Below are 19,066 nucleotides of genomic sequence, written 5' to 3'. Positions count from 1 at the left end.
AAGTTTATCTTTTGTTTAACTCTAGTTTTTTCTTGCCCCTTTCCTTTTCACTTTTCATTTTGTTTCACTGACTCTTTGATTCAAAGGTTTTTTTAGGATGAAGATTCAAAAGAATTTGGTACGAATTTCATTCATTATGAATTTGCTTGTTTGGTGTGTATGGTTTGAAACCTTTGGGTTTTTAATTGGCCGCTTGATATTTGGGTCACCGGGTACAATCCTTTAGGACCATATGGTATGGGTTTCATTGGCTTATCCGAGGCTTGAACTTCTGATAAATTGACCATCTAGAGATAGTCCTACCAATTTCTTTGCAAGTTGTACAAGATGCAACTCAAACTATCGTCTCGTATACTTTACCTTGACACACTGGGCCACTTGAAATGCAATATCGGTTTTTGTTAGTTTTCCTGACAAGTCTGCATTCCCGACTTGAAATGACTTGACATTTGGAAAGCTTCCGCGTGCCACCATTGAGTTTCAGGAATAGGTTGTGCTGTATGGTCAACCTTGTCTGCCGTGAGTTGTGCAATGAGTGAAACTCCAAGGGTTTCATCAACAAATCAGTTGCATCACCCGCTTTCTAGCAAAGATCAAGGTAGTAATTGTTGGATACGGCCCGAGCCAAAGACTTAGTGGTAATCTCAACCTAATGAAACCTTGGGCTTTGCCTCTCTTTTTTTTCCAAGCAACCTTGTTTCTTTCTACTTTACCGATATAAAAGGAAAAAATTCTACCTCTTTTAAAGGGAAAAGAACGGAAAATGCTATTAAGTCTTAATATGTTATTTTCCTATCATTTAGTCCTTAGATGCCTACAATTGCTACTTGCTTGCCAACTTTTTGGCATTGCCCTTTGGCAACAACCTAAACATCACCAAACTCATCCTAGGTGCATAGCAAAGTCGCAGGACGTGTAAAAACAGTATCACTAGATATCATGTTCATACTTATCAAAATCAAGTTTCGGGTGAGGCATTGCGTAGCGCAGTCGATCCGGTGCGTGTCCGCGCAAGCCTCACCGCCCCTCTTCTCTTTCTCTCCTCTCTCTCACTCCCTTATATCTTCCTCCCTCGTGTCGCTCTCTCTCTCCGTCCCACTTTGCTCTTCTTGATGCAGATCTCATGCACCCGCCAAGAGGGCGGCACGGATCTCGTTGCCGATAAACTTCCATTCATTTCAATTACTTTTTTACTTTCAATTTTTTTAAAGAACCTAAAATTTCTGTAATGGCATGAGGTTGAAAAACCAAAAGTGGAAGATGAATGCAAAGGGGAAAAAATGAAACCGACAGTGAAAAAAGGATGGTCCGAATCAACATGTGTTAGCTCACGTGGGGAGCTCCGGGGACTAGTTGCCCCCATACGAGCGATGGTAAAAACATTCTTGTTTTAGGCTGCCTTGTCCAGAGCCTTCTGTTCTCAAACAGAGTAGAACTAACAATTTGTATGCCAAGTATCATCAGGATTAATAAACCTGTGTGCAAAGCATGCTCTTTGTAGTAGAGTAGATGAGTTTTTTACTGTTGCACCTGAATTCTTGACTGGGGTTGTCCAGTGTGAGTCTGTTCCTACTCCTGTTTAATAAAGCAGTGTTTTAAGCTAAAAAAAAGTATCATCAGGATAATGATTCAATCAAGCGTATACATGTTTCCATTTTTTTAAATTTAAATACATTATCCAGCTGGACCGGACCGGTCTTTAAGATCGGGATATGCTATTGCCTCCTCTCCACATTCGTTGGCTGCATTGGTGCTTTCGGTGAGCACATGATCCCCTAATCCTTATTGCCTGCCTGTCAGTCTCCATGCCTTTGAAAACTTTCCATGTTATTTGCTCAAGTGCCCTCATCGTGGGGTACAACCGTACAAGCTAGAGCACATGATGGGATCACATCCGAATCCCAGCCATTTGTAACTAAGCTCTGTACTCGTCGCCGCAGTCTCCAATTACATCCATCAGGTTCCTGCCCCTCTTCGATGCCTCGGTGATGCTGTTCATGTCCTCCTCGTCCAATTTGAGGGACAGTATGGCGTTGGTGTCTCTGATGTGTTCCGAGAGCCCCAGCCTGACGCCCACCATCGAACCTGCAACAGATGTCTACTCCCAAGAGCAATCAATGAAAGACCTACACACAAGTCAATGAGTTGCAGCGAATAACATGGGCAGGCAGAAATGAAAGATCTCGGAGGCCGACAGAACGAAGATGCTCTGTTTTGGAAGAAACAAAGTTGCGATGAAGATACGGAGGAGGATGGATACCTGGTTCAGTATGTATCTCACAGCGACAGTCGCGATAGGGACACCGTGTTTCAGTGACACCGTCTTTAAGGTTTGAAGCAAAGCCTGGAACAGGCTCCAGCCACCCCAAGCGTCAACCATCTGTCGTAGGCTGAAGAATGAGGGTGGCAAGAAACTGGAAAATGTGCAACATGTTCAACCAAAAGGATACGAAATGGTCACCCTTTTGTATTTCTGCAAGGATGGGGTATTCAGAGGAGGTCCAGCAAAAGGTATGGACACATTGGTGTCGAGAAACTTCTCAGACAAAAGACCACCCATCACTGTGCCATACCTGCATAAAGGAATAACGCGTTCAAAACTAGGTTCTACTGAAGAAAAAAACCGAAGGAGGCAGGGATAGAGAGGAGGGAGCAGACGTTATAAGCTTCACTCCTGTAAGCTGGCAAAGCTCTGCCATTTTTTTCTGCGGGCGCATATCAACAATAGAATGTTGAACCTGATAAATTACAACATCTCTCGTTTTATCTGAGGGCCATATGACAATTGACATTAAGAGAAGGAAAATACACCATATATTAGGTAAATAAGCAGTGGTATACCTGGTTGCTGACAATCGGTATTCCGTTTTCTAGAATTATCTGCAGCCTTTCTGTATCGAAGTTTGTCAGAGCTACGGTCTTTATCTTGCCTTCAGAATTTTCAGAACAAAAAAAGGCATGATGTAAGAATTCATTCACACTGAAAAATCACGAGTGTAAAAGGTGAGTGCACAAGTTAACTATATTATCTGGTACAAGTTTAGAATATTACCTTCCTCCTTTAGGTCTGTCATGTGCTTCAGTGCATCTAGATATCCAGGATTTGAGTAGTCCCACCTGTTTTAGGATAAAGTGCCAGCAAAGTTAATCCGTGGCATAGTTATATTAATGCATTATGCAATGGTTTAATCATTAATTGCATCTCCTGAACACAGTCACACATTCCATGGGTTTCTGACAAAATACCACTTCTCAAGTTGGAGTTCAACAGTATTGACTGAAGTCCTCCAAACTGAACAGTACTGCTGATGTCCTTCAAACTTATATGGACTGAAGTCTTCTAAACTGACCTCTAGTGCAACACATCTAAGAGCAACGGAAAGGGCACAAATGCATATTATTTGTTCTCGAACACAAATCTATATTAATACTTTTGTGAAGAAGCATTAAAGATGAAATTATTGAGCAAAAGTACATAAATTGTCCTATAAACTTGATGGGAGGTTCATCATATATTATCAACAACGAACCTTTTCCAAAATACATCAAAATGCACTGATATTGAAGATGAAATGCTGCCCAAATCATGATAACTACTCAGTAAGCCACACAGACATACCAATGGAACTGCACCATGTCCAAGGCTGCAACGTCCATCCTCTTCCGAGATTTGTTGATATTATCCTCAACATAGCTTCTTGTCATTTTAACCGGCGGTGGCACCCACTTTGTAAGCCTGCACAGAGAACACAGCAGCAATCAGAGATAGCAAGAAAATTTGCCAAGGAATCTCAGTGGCACTTAGACCATTACAAGTCACTCACTCACCCCTTGATTTCTTCAAGCATCTCAGGTGGGCGCTCACGCCGTACTCTATTGATGAACATGCCATACAGATCCTCCGCCGGTCCATCTGCCAAAATACCAATGGCGTCTCTGTATCAAGTTGACAGTATTACGTTCTAGCCTAGAAAAATAAACTACAGCTGGTGCAGAGTTAATGGTTTAACGGTTGTTGATTGCTGCCCACAATAGCACAGAAACAAGACCTAAGTAAGAACACTACAACATCCTGGCTCCTGCTCCACTCAAAAGTCAAACCCAATATCCAATTTCAATGAACAGTCTAACTCTTGCGCATAAGTAAGGCCATGGAACTGGTGCGATTAGCATTTCATGCACTAACAATTGACCAGAGAAAACAAGACGAAACACATGCACACTAGGTGTTCGCGCAAATTCCGACGAGAGACTGCACAGAAAGACAGGAGTTAGCGAAGGGGGGCGGGTGGATATATACAATGGTCGGCCATGTCGAAGGTGGAGAGGCCGGCGTCGGCGTAGGCGAGCATGGCGTCGACGGCGTCGGCGCGGTCGATGCGGCCCCACCCGCCGCTGGTCTGCCACATGCCGTTGAGCACCCGGCATATCGCCAGGGAGTCCCCGGCGCGGCTGCTGCTGACGGTCGCGGCCCTCGCCCCCGGCGCGGCCGACTCCACAGCCGGCCCGACGAAGCCCGCACACCGGGCGGGGCGCACGAGCAGGCGGCGGCCCGGGAGCGGGGGCGGTGCCGGCGAGGTGGCGTGAGCTACTGACAACGACATGGCTCTGTGTGCCAGAGGGCGCGCGCCCCCGCGAGATAGAAGGAGAGCGAGATAAGGCGCTCTTGGCCCGTGGGCTCCGATTTGGGGGTCCGGTAAAGAAATGAGTTTATTTGCGTAAAATTATTATTTTCCGCCAAAGATTTGAGCTCATTTTGCTTAGAGTGGAGAATTAACCAGAGGTTCAAAAACAAAAAGGAGAATTTAACAGAAGTTCAAAACAAAAGAGTGGATAATTTAACAACAGCATGCGAGCTAAGAAAAAGAATCCGATAGCATAAACAAGAATATAACCTGTCGAGTTTACTGACTAAAAAAACATGACCAAAATAGCGTAGACACTAGTGACTAACCACACAGAAATCAAGAACCGTGAACGTGTGCGTCCGTGGGACGCGGAAGCCTAATCCAGAGCGGAAGGCTTACATATGTCGGCCATGTCGAAGGTGGCGAGGCCGCCGTCGGCGTACCGGAGCATGGCGTCCACGGCGGCCGCCGGCGCCGCGCGGCCCCAGGACGCGCCGCTCACCTGCCACATGCCGTTCACCACACGGCACACCTCCAGCTCGTCCCCAGCCTTGCTCCTCACAGTCGCCGTTTTCTTCTTGGGCTCCGTCTCCGGCTGGTCCATCGCCGCCGAGCACCACCGCCGCTGTCTTCTCGTCTGTGGCGCGAGCCGAGGAGAAGATGCCCACTGCCTCGGCAGACGGAAGCCGATGGCGGCAGCGGCCATGGCAGCGTCACCACCCGAGCGGCAACACAGCATTGTTACGAGCTAAAGGATGCAAAACTTGACTAGAGGTGAATACTGACGGAGGGAGCACGTAAAGAAACGGTTGCTGGTCACCTGTGAACCGAAGTGTTCTTCGCAAAAAAAAAAAAAGTGAACCGAAGTGGCCAATCTCACTTTTGGCGAGGATTGATGCCAGTCAAAAATATTTTCACTAATTGCTGCAAGGAGAAGGTAGGTGATGGAATTAGGACCTCTTTCTGGGAGGAGAATTGGATTGGTGACCGACCATTATGCTCCAAATTCCCCAGGTTGTATGGTTTAGTAAATAAAAAGTTTGTTTCAGTAGCTTTTTTTTTGCAAGTTGTTTCAGTAGCTGATGTGTTAGAATTCTCATTGGCAATGTATTAGTTTTAGAAGGTCTTTTAGAGAGGAGACATTAGAGATGTTGACACAGCTAAGGGTGCTGTGCCTAATACAAGAATGACGAAAATGATAGGTGTATATGGAAATTTACAAAAGGTGGTCAATTTTCAGTAAAATCTCTTTATAATATACTCAAGGATAGACAGGTAGGAATTCCTTATGTACAGGTATGGAGAATAAAGATACCACTGAAAGTTAAGGTTTTCTTGTGGTTAATTTGCAAGAATAGCATTTTGACCAAAGACAATTTACATAAAAGGGGGTTGACAGGTCCCACAAACCGTGAGTCCCGTGGGGCCCAGGAGAGTGTAGATCATCTTTTATTTGAATGCTCTACTGCTAAAGTATGCTGGAGTGTCTTATGTTGTTCTTTTAGGATTAACAATGTTCCCAGTTCGGTTGATGATTTACTTTCAGTATGGTTGCTGCAGTTCAGAGGGCGGCAACGCAGACTCATCGCAGTTGGCGTTGCAGCCTTGTGCTGGAGTATATGGAAATGAAGAAATGCATCTTGTTTCTCTGGAATAGCTCTTAAGGAACCTACTAATCTTATTGTTCTCTGTCTGCTATTGGATCAATTTCTGGACCGATTTACAAAAGGAGGGTGATCGAGATAAGCTGAGGCATGGAGCATCCATGCTATCTTTCATCACATCTGAAGTATCTCGGGCGCATGCTGAATGGAAGGCGGCAACAACGCGATGGGAAGCCCAAGAACTGTGCTGTGCGGTGCAACGAACGAAACGCTGTGGATTTTTATTGAAATCTCAAAGCTGAGAGAGTATATGTGGTACAGACATCACAATCAGAAAGAAAGAGTATCGTGTAATGAGCTATGGTAGGTAGTATCTGTGTAACACATCAACCACACGAGAATCGCTAAAATGACATGAAGATGTACACAGAAGAGAGCACGGCTCAGACCAGTCAGATCTTGCTGGCGAACTGGAGACCCTCCTTCTTGAGCTCCTCTACGCTGGAGACGGGTGGCTGAGCTCTCGCGACCTTGGCAATGGCGTTGTTCTCGTCTGGCGACCCTCCTTCCAGGAAGGCACCCAGGACCTTGCCGTCCTTGATCCAGTATGAGCCGAACTTGGGCTTGGCGGAGCTGGGGTCGCTGTCGCCAAACAAGACGGTCTCGCCGACATTGTCCCCATAGAACTGCCATGATAGGTCGAATGATCTGGAGTAGAAGTACGGTAGGTAGTCATACTCTGGAACAGCCTCACCGGACTCTTTTCCCTTGATTGCCTGAAAATAGATGAGAGCAATTCAGAGTCCGTGTGAAGAAAAAACAATTCCGTCACCACAACTATTGATAACAAGAAATCCCACACAGCTGTTGAACATTTTAATTCTGCAGATTTAAAGTAAATTGGTAGCCTATTACTAGCTACTGCATCTGTTCTAGCCACAACCAGCTCAACTGTTAACTGTGGTGAGATTGCTTCGGAAGATCAAGTAGGAGATACACAAGTGGGACGTCCTCACCTTAACAGCCTGCTCTGCAGACTTCCTAGCATGGTCAACATGTTCCACTCTCCTAACGTCGTTGTAAATCTTCATTGGGAAGGTGGCCACATCGCCAACGGCATACACCCCCGGGACACTTGTTTCAAAAGAAGCATCGGTCTGCATGGAATTTTTAGGCACATCAGATATTATGGCATAAACAGAAACAAGCAAAAATACAAATCAAGGAGTGCAACCAAGATGACCTGGTTTCACAGGCTGCTGTTTTTCTTGACAAGGAAACATACAGTTACAGGCTCACAGCATAATAAAAACACTTGTTTAACAGAAACAACGACAGAACCTTCTATGGCGATACACTGTTGACAGGGAATTTTGAAGCGAACTAACCTTGATTCCACCTTTCTCCTCTGCAACTTGGCCTTTGAAGAGAGTAGTCAATGGTCTGCCCCCAACACCAACAACAACAATATCAGCTTCGAGCACTCTGCCATCCTTTAGCTTAACTGCAGTGACCTGGCATGCAGGAAACAAAGTTGGCAGGTAAACATATGCACCCACAATGAGAACTGCACGTCCGAATTTTGATTCGGAAAGTGTACATACATCACCATTTGCATCAGCATCAAAACCCACGGCAACTGTACCCTTCACGATCTTGACTCCTTTGTTAGCATAGTAACTCTCATAGAAAGCTGCGATATCGGCGGTGAAGAGACGAGGCACTACAGAAATGACATTATGATGTTACATCTTTGTTACCAATGAATTACAGAAGAAACTTTCTATTATAGCTATACGGTAGACGCATGACCAAAGCTGCTTGTGTAGACCTGATGCATAGTAAGTATTTTAAAAAACACTAGTGATAGTATGCGAGTCATGTATACTTACTGCACCAAGGTTCAGGATACACCATAGTGACATCAAGGTCGTTCATCTTCAATACCGCACTCAGTTCAAGGCCAATGTAACCTCCTCCAACAACCACTGCCTTCCCACCCTTTTTTGCTTGAATAGCTGCATACAGCTTGTCAGCGTCATCAACTTCCCTCAGATATAGAATGTTGTTAGAATCAGCTCCTTGAGTGCCGAAATCAGAGAGCTTTATGACCTGAAAAGCGAGTCAAAACAAATGTTGTACATCATAAGTAACAGTAGCAACAATTAGTAATTGTCTAACTCTTTTATAGAGCCTATGGGAAACATTTTTTTCCATCATGAATCCTTCATATATAAAATAAATTGCTGACAGTTCAAAATCTAAATAAGAAAAAGAGAACAGAAAATGACACATACCGAGGAGCCAGTAGCAATCAGCAAGATCTCATATGTAAAGGTTGCTCCGGCTGCACTAGTCAGAGTCTTGGAGGCAAGATCCGCTTTGATAATTTCAGTGCCCAGGATCAGCTCAATACCTGCCAACAGATGAACCGTGAATATGCTCAGATCCAAAATCATTACAGAAGAAACATATGAATACTTTTCAGAGACATATATTGCCTTGTCAACCCTAGTTCTAAAAATAGACCCTAGAACAACAATGCACTAACATCATTTGAATAAGCCAGCACCATTTTATTCAAGGATCGCTGTTTCAAATGTAACGAAATTAATTTACCACACTGTTAAACAGGAAAGAAGTAGTCAACTCAGCTGGGATGAAGTGTGTAGCATGCAGCTTAAACATCACATGATCATGAATAAGAGATGGCCAACAAAATACAGGGGAATTCATCACCCATACCTTTCTCTGAGTACCATTCAGGCAATAGCCTCTCGCCTCCACTTCCGACACAGACATGAAATCCTGGTAATCTTGCAGGATCTATTCATAGTCAACAGAAAAGGAGTTAGTACAAAGTACCTCATAACAAGAAGTGTTTTGAAAACTGGTTTGCATCTAGCATGAAAGGGTAAATACAATGATCGAAAAACTTACTCTGAGGAAAGAGGTACGCCTTGCTGAGGGCAGGGCGCTCGTAAGGAGCCACCTGAAGCATAGTCATGGTTAGAAATATGTCGCATCATCATAGTTAATAGACAAGTAAAACTACATATAGTTTCCAGCAACTAAATTGTCACTTTTATTTGATAAATACCAGCACGGGTTGATAAACAATTAAGACCTGACTGTACACCCTTGATTGCAACTTGTACAAGTATTTGTGCATAGTACAAGCTAACAATTTTGTGACATTTAGAACCATGATAAGCCATAAGCTAATTATATGCGTTACTACATGCAGAAGGTTGGTTGTCCAATAGGAATCTAGTTTTACTTTACATATGACTAACAGTAAGCAGTGTGAGTCGAGTTACTAAAAGTAACCATCTACAATTTACACAGATGAACAGACGATTTAGTTCGAGGAGCATGTGGATAATTATTACAACAGTGGTACATACATACTGCCAGTTTAGTGTATGAGAAGACTCTTCACCCACATGGTGAACAAGAACATCTAGGGCCTTAATCTAACCGGAGTTCGGTGTATTGAGACATGTAAGAGTTATATAGAGGAACAACAAGCCAAGGAAAAGGCCTAGAATTATATACAGCAGAGAGGGGAGGGAGAGAGAGAGAGAGAGAGAGAGAGAGAGAGAGAGGGCAAGGGGAGGGAGCATACGGCCTCTTTGGAGATGATGGCGAGGTCCCCTGGCTGAACACCCTGCTTGGCGAACTCCCGTGCTGCATAACCCTGCCCAAGCCAAATTTCCAGTCATAAATTAAACCCTTCCAAGGAAGAAAAAAAGACCTTGGTGATGAGAGATCCAGATTGCAGAAGCCGATCATCCGAGAGGCAAATCAACAAGAGATGGTGGAACGAAATTAAAAAACCACATCGGGCGAGGCCCGCGCCGGAAGGAAAGAAGGAATGGAAGACGTACCGCCGAGACCCCGCCGCCGACGATGACGTACTTGAAGTGCTTCTCCGACGCCATGGCTGGACGGCGGCTCTCTCCCACTGGCAAACAAACAAACCCTAGCAACGATCGAGTCGAGTCGAGCAAACCAAAACCACTCGCTGCGAGGAGAAGCGAAGCAGGGATTTGTGTGGGGGTGGGGTTGGTGAAGAATGTGGCAGGCCGAGAAGACGAAGAAATGGTGGATCTTTCCTATTGGCTGGATGTGGGTCGCTCCTGGCCGTTCAAGACTCGTGATGGACGGCGAGGCAACGTCACGTGGAAGCACGCACAGCCAAGCGGCCAAGCCCCAGAGGAAGATGTCAGATGCCGGCTAAGTAAAAAAAATGTCGATCTGAGTGACATGGACAAGAACACTCTAGAAGGACAATCTGGATGCCACATAATTAAGTTGATTCGGAAAGTTTTTTTTACCAAATTAAGTTGACTCGAAAGTCATCGAGAGCGAAATTGACGCTGATCTGATGATTCATTGCTCCACTGGTTTAGATGCTTCCGTTTTTTCATTTCAACAGAATAAACGGATGCGATGTAAGCAAATAATTTGTGCAGATACAGTACATATACCTAACATCTCCAAATTGTAACGAGAGGCACAACCGCACAAACAACAGTAGTCGTTCACTATGATTCATGGCAAGATCAATCACAAGAATCTCAATTCATGAAGAAAGCCAAATTTGAACGGCTGTGCTACCATCCATCTAAATGGGATGCTTAAACTTACACGTGCCACTGAAATAAAATCACATGACCGTGATCACCGAGTTAACTGTGAAATTGCCTAATTTCAGTTTCATAAGATTAAGATTATACATTGCCACTGGCATGCAATTCCTGAGCCTCCAGCGCAAAAAAAAATAAAAAATCCTGAGCCTTGTGAAGGTCATTGTTAGATCAAATACAGGCAAATCCAACAGGTGATTGCGCATCCAGTTGAATTGCCACATCCGAATTCCGAAGCAGAGCATGAAGTGATGATTTCTTCATGTGCTATGGTTGGACTAGCTGTCACCTGAGCAAGTGACCTTTCATCACTCAACCTTTTCAGATCCCAGATGCCTGAGATCAACACCCTCTCAGCAAATACATTGGACATCTCTTGGTTGTATATTGCTTACCTTGATATCAAATGCACAGAGCAAAAACAAGGCTAGCAGGAGTAATGACTGGAAGACAGAAGCAAATTGTAACCATGGGAGTGTTGATTCTCCATATGACGCAGCTTCCATCGGCCCATTATGATTTCATGGCATTGCCAAAAACGGCAATAAATCATGCAAAGGAAGCTGATATTAGTAAGCACTTTTGTAATGTGACACAGTATCATACTAGCTTTATATCAAAATGTTCATAGGCATTATTTTAATATCTCAACGGCAGCAATAATCATAGATAAGGTCATGATTATACTCTTATAACTGTCAATTTCCATGTGATATACCTTCCATTCAGTATACTCTGAAGGTTGAAATTCAAATGGCTAAATGAAATGGACAAATGTGGGACAGGGGTTTTAAGTCGTTACTACCTTATAACATGTTCACGAGTAAAAGTAATGCCATAAGAATCAGCGCACTCTCATCAATGAGCTTGGACCAATGCATTAAGCTTACCACCAAATTGTTATGTAAAGAAATTGTCGGAACTTGTGGTGCAGGATTACAAAATCTACTTTACTCTTAATTACTACTAGAACACAAGCAGCAAAAAACAAGAATATTTTTTGAAGGATATAACTGAATTTATAATTGAAGAAACAACAAATATACAGCAGCAAAGTATACCAAATACTGCAATAACTATTACTGATATCCAATAACTGAGCACTAAATTTTACAACCAAACCACTACTTTCCATTATTGAACTAAACAAAACCTAAAGTGTACATTTTCTCTGAACAATAGAACAAATTTACTGTTCCGAACTATAATACTCCCTCCGGCCGGAATTACTTGTCGAAATATTACATGTATCTAGACGCTTTTTACACATAGATACATCCGTATTTGGGTAAATTTGAGACAAGCAATACCGATCGGAGGGAGTAGCAGAAAAATGAACAATGCTGCAAGCCAGTAATTTACCTTCTCCATAGGAGAACACAGGGGCATAGGCTATTTAATATAAGTGTCATAGCTATATTATTGCTGATACAATCCTGCATGCATAGACCGAATGTACTGATATATGGGTGCTGCACAACAACCTTTTACCACTGTAGCCATTCATCCGACGCGGACAGGGTCAAGGGGGGCACCCCTTCTTGCACAATCTATGGTTTTAATCTGGTTAGGTGACAACTCATGTTTGCACTGGATCCTATCCTCAAATTAAGCATTGAAATCTCTTTCTCTCTAAAAACAGGTTATGATAGCACCCGGTAGGAAGGACAGTGCCTAGTTTTTAATTTGCATGGTGATAAAGAATAACATAAATATAAGTAAGATGTAACATTTCTGCAGTGCTCTTCTACAAGTGTGACAATGGAATGCAAGTACTTCATGGGAACTGAAACAGGAAGCATGCACACTGGAATATTAGTATGCTGCCATTTCAACACATGGAGATTAAAATGGATTAGGCAAATTCAAATAGTACATCAAGTGGAACTTATTGCGTGACAGAAAAATGGCTTGAGTTTTTTTTTAAGGAAAATTGAGGACAGCGACCTAAGTTCATATGCTAAATATCCAAGGTTGGGCTGATCCGCTGACAAATACTATCCAAATGGTTTCTGTACCAAATTAGCTGTCTACAAATTCAGTAGAGAGGTTATACAAAAGACAAGCAATAAAGTATAAAAGGAGAGAGCACCCGTCGAAATCTCACATGTTTCAAAACTGCATTCGAGGCATTGCACTAGGTCAAAAAAAGCAGGATCCCACGAAACAAGTCTTCTGGTCTAGAGTCTATTGTAGTTACCAGTCATCTCAGGGAAACACACAGATTTACCTCATGTTGTCTCTGTCTGGCATGTGATGAACTATGGGAACATAGAATACCAGTCCCATGACAAGACAGGAGTAATAACATAAGCCCAGTTGAACTGGAGCAGCTGAGAAACGCCCCCAAGGATCCCAGAGTCACAACTTAATCAGCAGGCAGCCAAGCTGCCCAGGCATAAATTATTTCCTGCCGTGTCATTTTCCAAACACTGACATCCTGATTCACACTTTGTATGATGCAGAGTTCTATCCAACATCATCACCATAACAACCACATGAATGTGACTCTTTAGAATGTCAATCACGCACTGGAAGGTTTGCTGCAATTTGGTCGTTAAATTAACACAGGTAGGTTTCCAGAAAACAGACTGCGATAATTCCTTTGGAGTCACAATTCTGGTATCATGTTGTATCCTAAGGATTTCACCAATAGTTATGGCATCATGCCGTGTCCTAACAGTTTCACCAATAGTTCCTGCAACTGCAAACACCTTGCTTAATTGTGTGGTATCTATTGACATCCCTTATCACAATCACTCTGCCAGTCACTATGCTGGCATACTTGAAGAATTCATGACAGTGAGCACATATTCTAAGGTTCTTCACTATTCTCAACATCTTCCCTGATGGTACAGACCCACTACTAACCAACCCATACGCGAGGGCCAGTCTTTCACTATGATGCCATAGCCCCTCATCTACCTCCTTGTATCCTAACTTCTCTACCTCTTTAATCAATTCATCCAACTTTTCATATATGTCTAGCAATTGTTCATGCCTCTTATCATTCGCAACAAACACATGTACCTGTCCTCTCACCTCAATCCAACTTCGACCACCTTCCTTCCTGACTCCGTGGTCCCTCATTGCAGTCCAGGCCTCGGCCACATCATCGCTCCTCCCAGCTGCTGAGTAGACATTGGCAAGCATCACATAGGCTGAATCATCCTTAGGATCGATCTCCAACAGGCGCTGCCCCATGACCCCCGCCATGTCAGCCTTGTGGTGAACCACACAACCTGCTAGGAGCGTCCGCCACACTGCTGCATCCGGCTTGCATGGCATTGTACATACAATGCTATCTGCATCCTCCAGGCGTCCCACCCGTGCCATTGCACCCACCACACAGGTGTAGTGTGCAAGGTCAGGCTTCACGTTATATTTCAATTGCATTGCTTCCAGCCAAAACTCAGCATCTGCAGCTGCACCTGCATTACTACATGCTGTGAGAAGAGCAAGAAATGTCAGCCTGTCAGGCACAAAATGCATCCCTGCCATCTCATGGAACAAAGCAATAACTTTCTCAAGATCCCCCTGTTGTGCATGCGCAGCCAGTATCGCATTCCACGTGATCAAGTTCCGGTCACCAGCCAAGTCGTCAAACACCTTTGCCGCATCATGCACAACCCCAGCCTTCCCATAAGCGTCCACCAGCGCTGTACCAACGGCCACATTCCCATCAAGTCCAACCACCACCGCATGCGCATGAATTCCACGAGTCTGCTCCAGAGCAGCAAGCCCCGCAGTGGCCCGGAGCGCGCCCGACAGCGCGTACATAGTGGAAGCAAGGGCATCGTATCGCATCGCAGCAAACACCGACAAAGACACCTCGTACCGGGCATTCTGCGCTAGTCCAACGATGGTGGAGGTGTAGCATACAGTGTCACGGTAGGCAAGCGGGATTTCGTCGAACAGGTGACGTGCGGCGTCAGGGGAGCGTGAACGGGAGTAGAGAGTAATGAGACAGGAGGCGGAGACGGGGGAAGTGGAGAGGGCGAGCTTGGCGGCGAGGGCGTGCAGGTGGGGCGCGAGGGATGGCGGCATGGATCGGAGGAGCAAGGAGAGAGGGCTGTCGGCGAGGAGGAGCGACGGCGGAGAGCTCGCGCGGAGGAGGCGGCGGAGGAGCTCGGGAGCGGAGGCCGGGGGGGATGTGAGCGAGGCGAGGGATGAGGCGAGCTGGGAGCCTCTGGCGCGGAACGGTAGGCGGGCGAGGAGCCGCTGGGAGAGCGGCGGCGGGTAGCGGGCGAGGAGGAGGTTGTAGGCGTCGCGGGAGGCCGAGGAGGTCTTGACGAGCACCGCGTGGAGCGCCGCCGGGTCGGTCACCGCCGCGGTGGCCGCAGCCGTGATGGAGGACGCCGCGGCCTTGACGGAGGCCGTCGCGGCGCGCAGGAGGGTGGCCGCGGCCATGAGGCGGGAGAAGAAGGGGAGTGCTCAGTGTGGCCCTTTGCCCTTTCGTTGAATCGACAGCACACATGCCAAAATTTCTCAAGGGAGAAACGTTCGTTCATTTTTGCTACGTGACGGCGTGACGCCTTGAAGTTGCAGCTCTTTGGTGTTTACCGGAAAAAGATTGCTAGCACTGCCACTAACACAGTGTCAATCCATGTATAGAATGATTAACAGTGCAGTAAGCTCGGTCGTATATGCGTCCCCCGCTGGTCAAATCCACTTCTTAAATGCGTCCACCCCTAACATTAATCCACCATCATTTTGGAAGAGAAAAACCAAAACAAGAGCACGACAAAACCGGACGCGAAGAAACACGAGCCCGTTGTCGTCAACTTTCGCCCCTTTTATGACGAGCCTGTGATTCGAAAACGTACATTCTCATCTTCTTCTTCTTGCCGTGCTACCGGCATACTAGTACTACACTACTACCACCTCGTATACAAAGCAGCAGCAGACAGCGGTGGTAGGCTCCTAGCTCGCCTCTGATCCGTATATGACCATGCGAGACTTCTCCTGCTTCCGCGACGGCGCCGTCAGCCTGGCCTCCGGCGCCGGCGTAGGTGGCGCAGGCGGAGCCCTCCTCGACCGCTCCCTCCAGGCCGCCACCGCCTGCGTCTACAAGGCCGCGCTGTCCTCGGGCAAGGAGCTCGTTATCAAGGTCACGTGGACCCGGTCCACGGCCGCGGACCCCGCCGACGCCGGAGCCACGGGCCTCTCCGTGGCCGTCGAGGACGCCACCCTCGTCCCCCCGAACCCTAAGAAGCTCCTCCCGTCCGCTGCTGCGACGCCGCGCCGGTCGCTGCTCGTGACGGCGCCGCAGGCGCAGCCGCAGCAGCAGCAGGCGGTCGTCCTCCTGCAGAAGAAGCGCGGGAGCCGGTCCTTCGTCACCGACGCCGGCACCGCCGTGGCCGTCCACTGGGACACCTCCGACGCCAAGCACCGCCACCCGTCGTCGCCCGAGCCCTGCCGGGACTACTACCTCGCCGTGGTCTCGAACGGCGAGCTCGCGCTCCTCCTCGGCGGCGGCGAGCCGGCGCGGGATCTGGCCCGCCGCTTCCCCGCACCCCGCCGCCGCGCGCTCCTGGTGAGCCGGCGCGAGCAGGTGCGCGCCCCCCCGCCGCCGCCGTCCGCCGCGACGGCGCACAGCTACAGCACGCGGTGCCGGTTCCGGGAGGACGGGGCAGAGCACGAGGTGACGGTGGCGTGCTCCCGCGGGGCGGAGGAGGGCGGGGGGGAGTTGGCGGTGAGCGTGGACGGGAAGAAGGTGGTGGAGGCTCGGCGGGTGCGGTGGAACTTCCGCGGGAACCGGACGGCCGTGCTGGGCGACGGCGCCGTGGTGGAGGTCATGTGGGACGTGCACGACTGGTGGTTCCCCGGCGCCGCCGGCGTCCATGGCGGCGCGGGGGCGCAGTTCATGGTGAAGGTGCGCGGGGCGGCGGACGGCGTGTGGATGGACGAGGAGATGGCCAGCAAGGGCCTCCCGCCCGCCGGCTTCTTCCTCCACCTGCAGTGCTACCGCCGCTGATTTGATTAATTCCGTTTCCGCCGGAGACGGAGACGAAAGGTCGATCGAGAGATTCTCTTCAGTTCGAGAGTTGTTGTAATTTTTGTCGCCATCCATTCTCTTGCAATATATCCCTCTCTTGACGTTGATAGTTCATCGTCATCTTCTTCTTCCTCCCCCGCTGAACAGATCGAGATTTGACTTTCGCTCAGCCAACCAAACAAAGAGAGAATCAAATCCACCGTCAGCGTTCGATCACTTAATTTGTTAAGCAGCGTACAAATGGCAGTGGATTTGGCATCTGCTGACCGCCTAATTCAGGAGGCGGCAGCGCGGCAGTGGGTTTGGCCGGCCAGCCTGCGTTTGCCTGCCTGCCTACCTCGGTCGGCCGCCATTACTGCTGCCTTCCTGGGTCACGAGGCAGGCTGGGTCACGGTTCACGGAGGTGACGCTGGCTGTGCGGTTTGGCAGGCAGCGCCATTAATGCATGAGCTCGATCGATCGGCCGGGAGACGGCGTTTGCAGACCTCCAGTGCATGCGGGCGATATAGTACTCCGTATACCGTTTGAACGGTGGATGCCGGGCCGCTCCGGCCGAGTCGCTGCTCCTGTGGAAGAGCATTTAAGGCGGATGAATGGGCCTCCTCGGACTCCGGGGCGCCTGCGTCCCCAGTGGCAGCGCAGGCGCAGCTACAGGTTGACGACGACGACAGCGGCCGGTCCAGTCCAGGCTTTGACCTGTTCGGTTTTGAGCGCCGGGCACTTGCTTGTCACTTGTCACTTGTCACCTGTCTTTCTTTTTCTTTGGTCATTTGTCAGTGATGAGATGCTAGCATTTGTTGCTCCAGATTTAACTAAGGTCCCGTTTGGATCGCGGAAATTTAGCAATACAATCCTCTTAAGGCATCTGAAGTGATATGCCGTACTAAACACTTCAGAAGACTGCAGTACAAGCTCACCGCACAGCAACAACAGTTTTGGACTATTTTTGTACCATGGTCAAAACGACATAACGAGCCTTCTGGTCTACGACGAGAATGGACCGTAGAACTCACGCCTGGCATGCATGCCCAACAAATATGGAAAGGTGGAAACCACACATCTCCGACCTAAACTTTGAGTTTTTTTTTCTTTTGAGAAACTAAAATTTAGATTACTCCGTGCTCCTTTGGAATGGCTGTACCATTTCCGCACAATTCATGCGCACCTGCTATCTTGCAAACAATAATGGTATCGTCTTTCATGGATGCAGCGTGTTGATGGCCCTTCTCCAGCAGATATACTTAGGTAAAACGGCACATGTGAAGGAAGACGTGACCTCGAGCATGAAGATGAGGCATCCAAGTCGGCACACCCCCTCTCCTTTTGCCATCCTTGCCATCACTTCCAGTACCCCACCATTGCCACAAAGATCATTTCTCATCGATGTGTTGTTGTGAGGTAAAAAAAACTTTGATGACAAAGGTCTAAACGAAACATTATGAGGGCAAAAAAGGTGGGATTTCGCTTCGAGAAGGATAATGGACGGATGATGGCATGCCAAAGGATAGTGGTGGCATCTTTCATGCATGCAGCGTGTCGATGGCCCCCTTCTTCTCCAATGGCGGGAGTGGGGCTCTAGATGTACTTAGGTAAAACGACACCCGTGGAGGAAGATGTGGCCTCGAACATGAAGACGAGGCGTCTGAGTTGATGCACCCCCTCTCTCTTCTTCCCACCATCACCATCGCTTCCAACACTCTAGCATCACCACACAATCAAGTCCCATCAAACGTGTTGTTGCGAGGTAAAAGCGTGGATGACAAAAGTCTGAACGAAATATCATGTGGGCGGAAGATATGAGGTTTCGCTCGGAGAAAACTATCAGGTTAACGATGGCATGCCTCGCACATCACAAATTGTGAAAAGGATGCCTAGGATGCTCTAGAAAAAAGTGACACGACGATCCGTACAGAGATCTCACGGTTGGAAGGCCATGGAGCCGTGGACAGCGTAAATATTTTTGGCACGATGTAAATCGTACTCCTATTCCGTAAGATTATTTTGGAGTAGAAGAAGACAAGCAACAGTTCTCACTACACCACGTATGTGATTCGGAGGCATTTTGAAAAGCCTCAAAAAGGGGTCAAAATGCCTTCAAAAGTGTTAGGAGGCTTTATACAAAATGACAAGGAAGTTGGGGAAGGGAAATGTCATTGAAGGCATTTCTAAAAATTGCCTTCGAAA

At 47.2% G+C, this 19,066-nt stretch overlaps 4 protein-coding genes and 1 long non-coding RNA gene across 8 annotated transcripts; 2 read left to right on the top strand and 3 right to left on the bottom strand.

Moving 5' to 3' along the window:
- Window positions 1-1,578: 1,578 nt before the first annotated feature.
- On the bottom strand, window positions 1,579-5,401 carry LOC100826498 (flagellar radial spoke protein 5). Of its 3 annotated transcripts, none has more exons than XM_024463316.1 (9): window positions 5,028-5,389; window positions 3,829-3,913; window positions 3,620-3,736; window positions 3,053-3,117; window positions 2,842-2,930; window positions 2,659-2,738; window positions 2,462-2,573; window positions 2,261-2,380; window positions 1,579-2,098 (listed from the first exon to the last, which is right to left on the bottom strand). In XM_024463316.1, the coding sequence occupies exons 1-9, from the start codon at window positions 5,365-5,367 to the stop codon at window positions 1,916-1,918; spliced, it is 1,191 nt and encodes a 396-aa protein (XP_024319084.1). In that variant the 5' UTR covers window positions 5,368-5,389; the 3' UTR covers window positions 1,579-1,915. The 3 variants fall into 3 exon arrangements, with proteins under 3 accessions (XP_024319084.1, XP_003578674.1, XP_024319085.1); XM_003578626.4 differs by lacking the exon at window positions 5,028-5,389 and adding an exon at window positions 4,301-4,670 and having other exon boundaries at window positions 1,916-2,098; XM_024463317.1 differs by having other exon boundaries at window positions 1,998-2,126; window positions 5,028-5,401.
- Window positions 5,402-5,503: 102 nt separating this feature from the next.
- Window positions 5,504-6,666, top strand: LOC112272468. The gene is made up of 2 exons (XR_002966292.1): window positions 5,504-5,642; window positions 6,358-6,666. It is a non-coding gene; the product is annotated as an uncharacterized LOC112272468 (long non-coding RNA).
- LOC100825974 (monodehydroascorbate reductase 3, cytosolic) lies at window positions 6,494-10,330 on the bottom strand. The gene is made up of 10 exons (XM_003578624.4): window positions 10,123-10,330; window positions 9,861-9,932; window positions 9,173-9,224; window positions 8,978-9,058; window positions 8,530-8,648; window positions 8,125-8,344; window positions 7,837-7,955; window positions 7,621-7,746; window positions 7,249-7,389; window positions 6,494-7,008 (listed from the first exon to the last, which is right to left on the bottom strand). The coding sequence occupies exons 1-10, from the start codon at window positions 10,174-10,176 to the stop codon at window positions 6,685-6,687; spliced, it is 1,308 nt and encodes a 435-aa protein (XP_003578672.1). The 5' UTR covers window positions 10,177-10,330; the 3' UTR covers window positions 6,494-6,684.
- Window positions 10,331-10,664: 334 nt separating this feature from the next.
- Window positions 10,665-15,349, bottom strand: LOC100821960 (pentatricopeptide repeat-containing protein At2g03880, mitochondrial). Of its 2 annotated transcripts, none has more exons than XM_024463315.1 (2): window positions 12,992-15,349; window positions 10,665-11,383 (listed from the first exon to the last, which is right to left on the bottom strand). In XM_024463315.1, the coding sequence occupies exon 1, from the start codon at window positions 15,292-15,294 to the stop codon at window positions 13,570-13,572; it is 1,725 nt and encodes a 574-aa protein (XP_024319083.1). In that variant the 5' UTR covers window positions 15,295-15,349; the 3' UTR covers window positions 10,665-11,383; window positions 12,992-13,569. The 2 variants fall into 2 exon arrangements, with proteins under 2 accessions (XP_024319083.1, XP_024319082.1); XM_024463314.1 differs by having other exon boundaries at window positions 10,786-11,173; window positions 11,280-15,349.
- A 286-nt stretch (window positions 15,350-15,635) lies between these two features.
- LOC100821642 lies at window positions 15,636-17,038 on the top strand. The gene has a single exon (XM_014902532.2). It carries the CDS (start codon window positions 15,830-15,832, stop codon window positions 16,859-16,861), a length of 1,032 nt encoding a protein of 343 aa, XP_014758018.1. The 5' UTR covers window positions 15,636-15,829; the 3' UTR covers window positions 16,862-17,038.
- Window positions 17,039-19,066: the final 2,028 nt, after the last annotated feature.

The sequence above is a fragment of the Brachypodium distachyon genome, chromosome 4, assembly GCF_000005505.3.
Source record: "Brachypodium distachyon strain Bd21 chromosome 4, Brachypodium_distachyon_v3.0, whole genome shotgun sequence".
Taxonomy (NCBI): domain Eukaryota; kingdom Viridiplantae; phylum Streptophyta; class Magnoliopsida; order Poales; family Poaceae; genus Brachypodium; species Brachypodium distachyon.
This window is presented reverse-complemented; position numbering and strand designations above follow the sequence as displayed.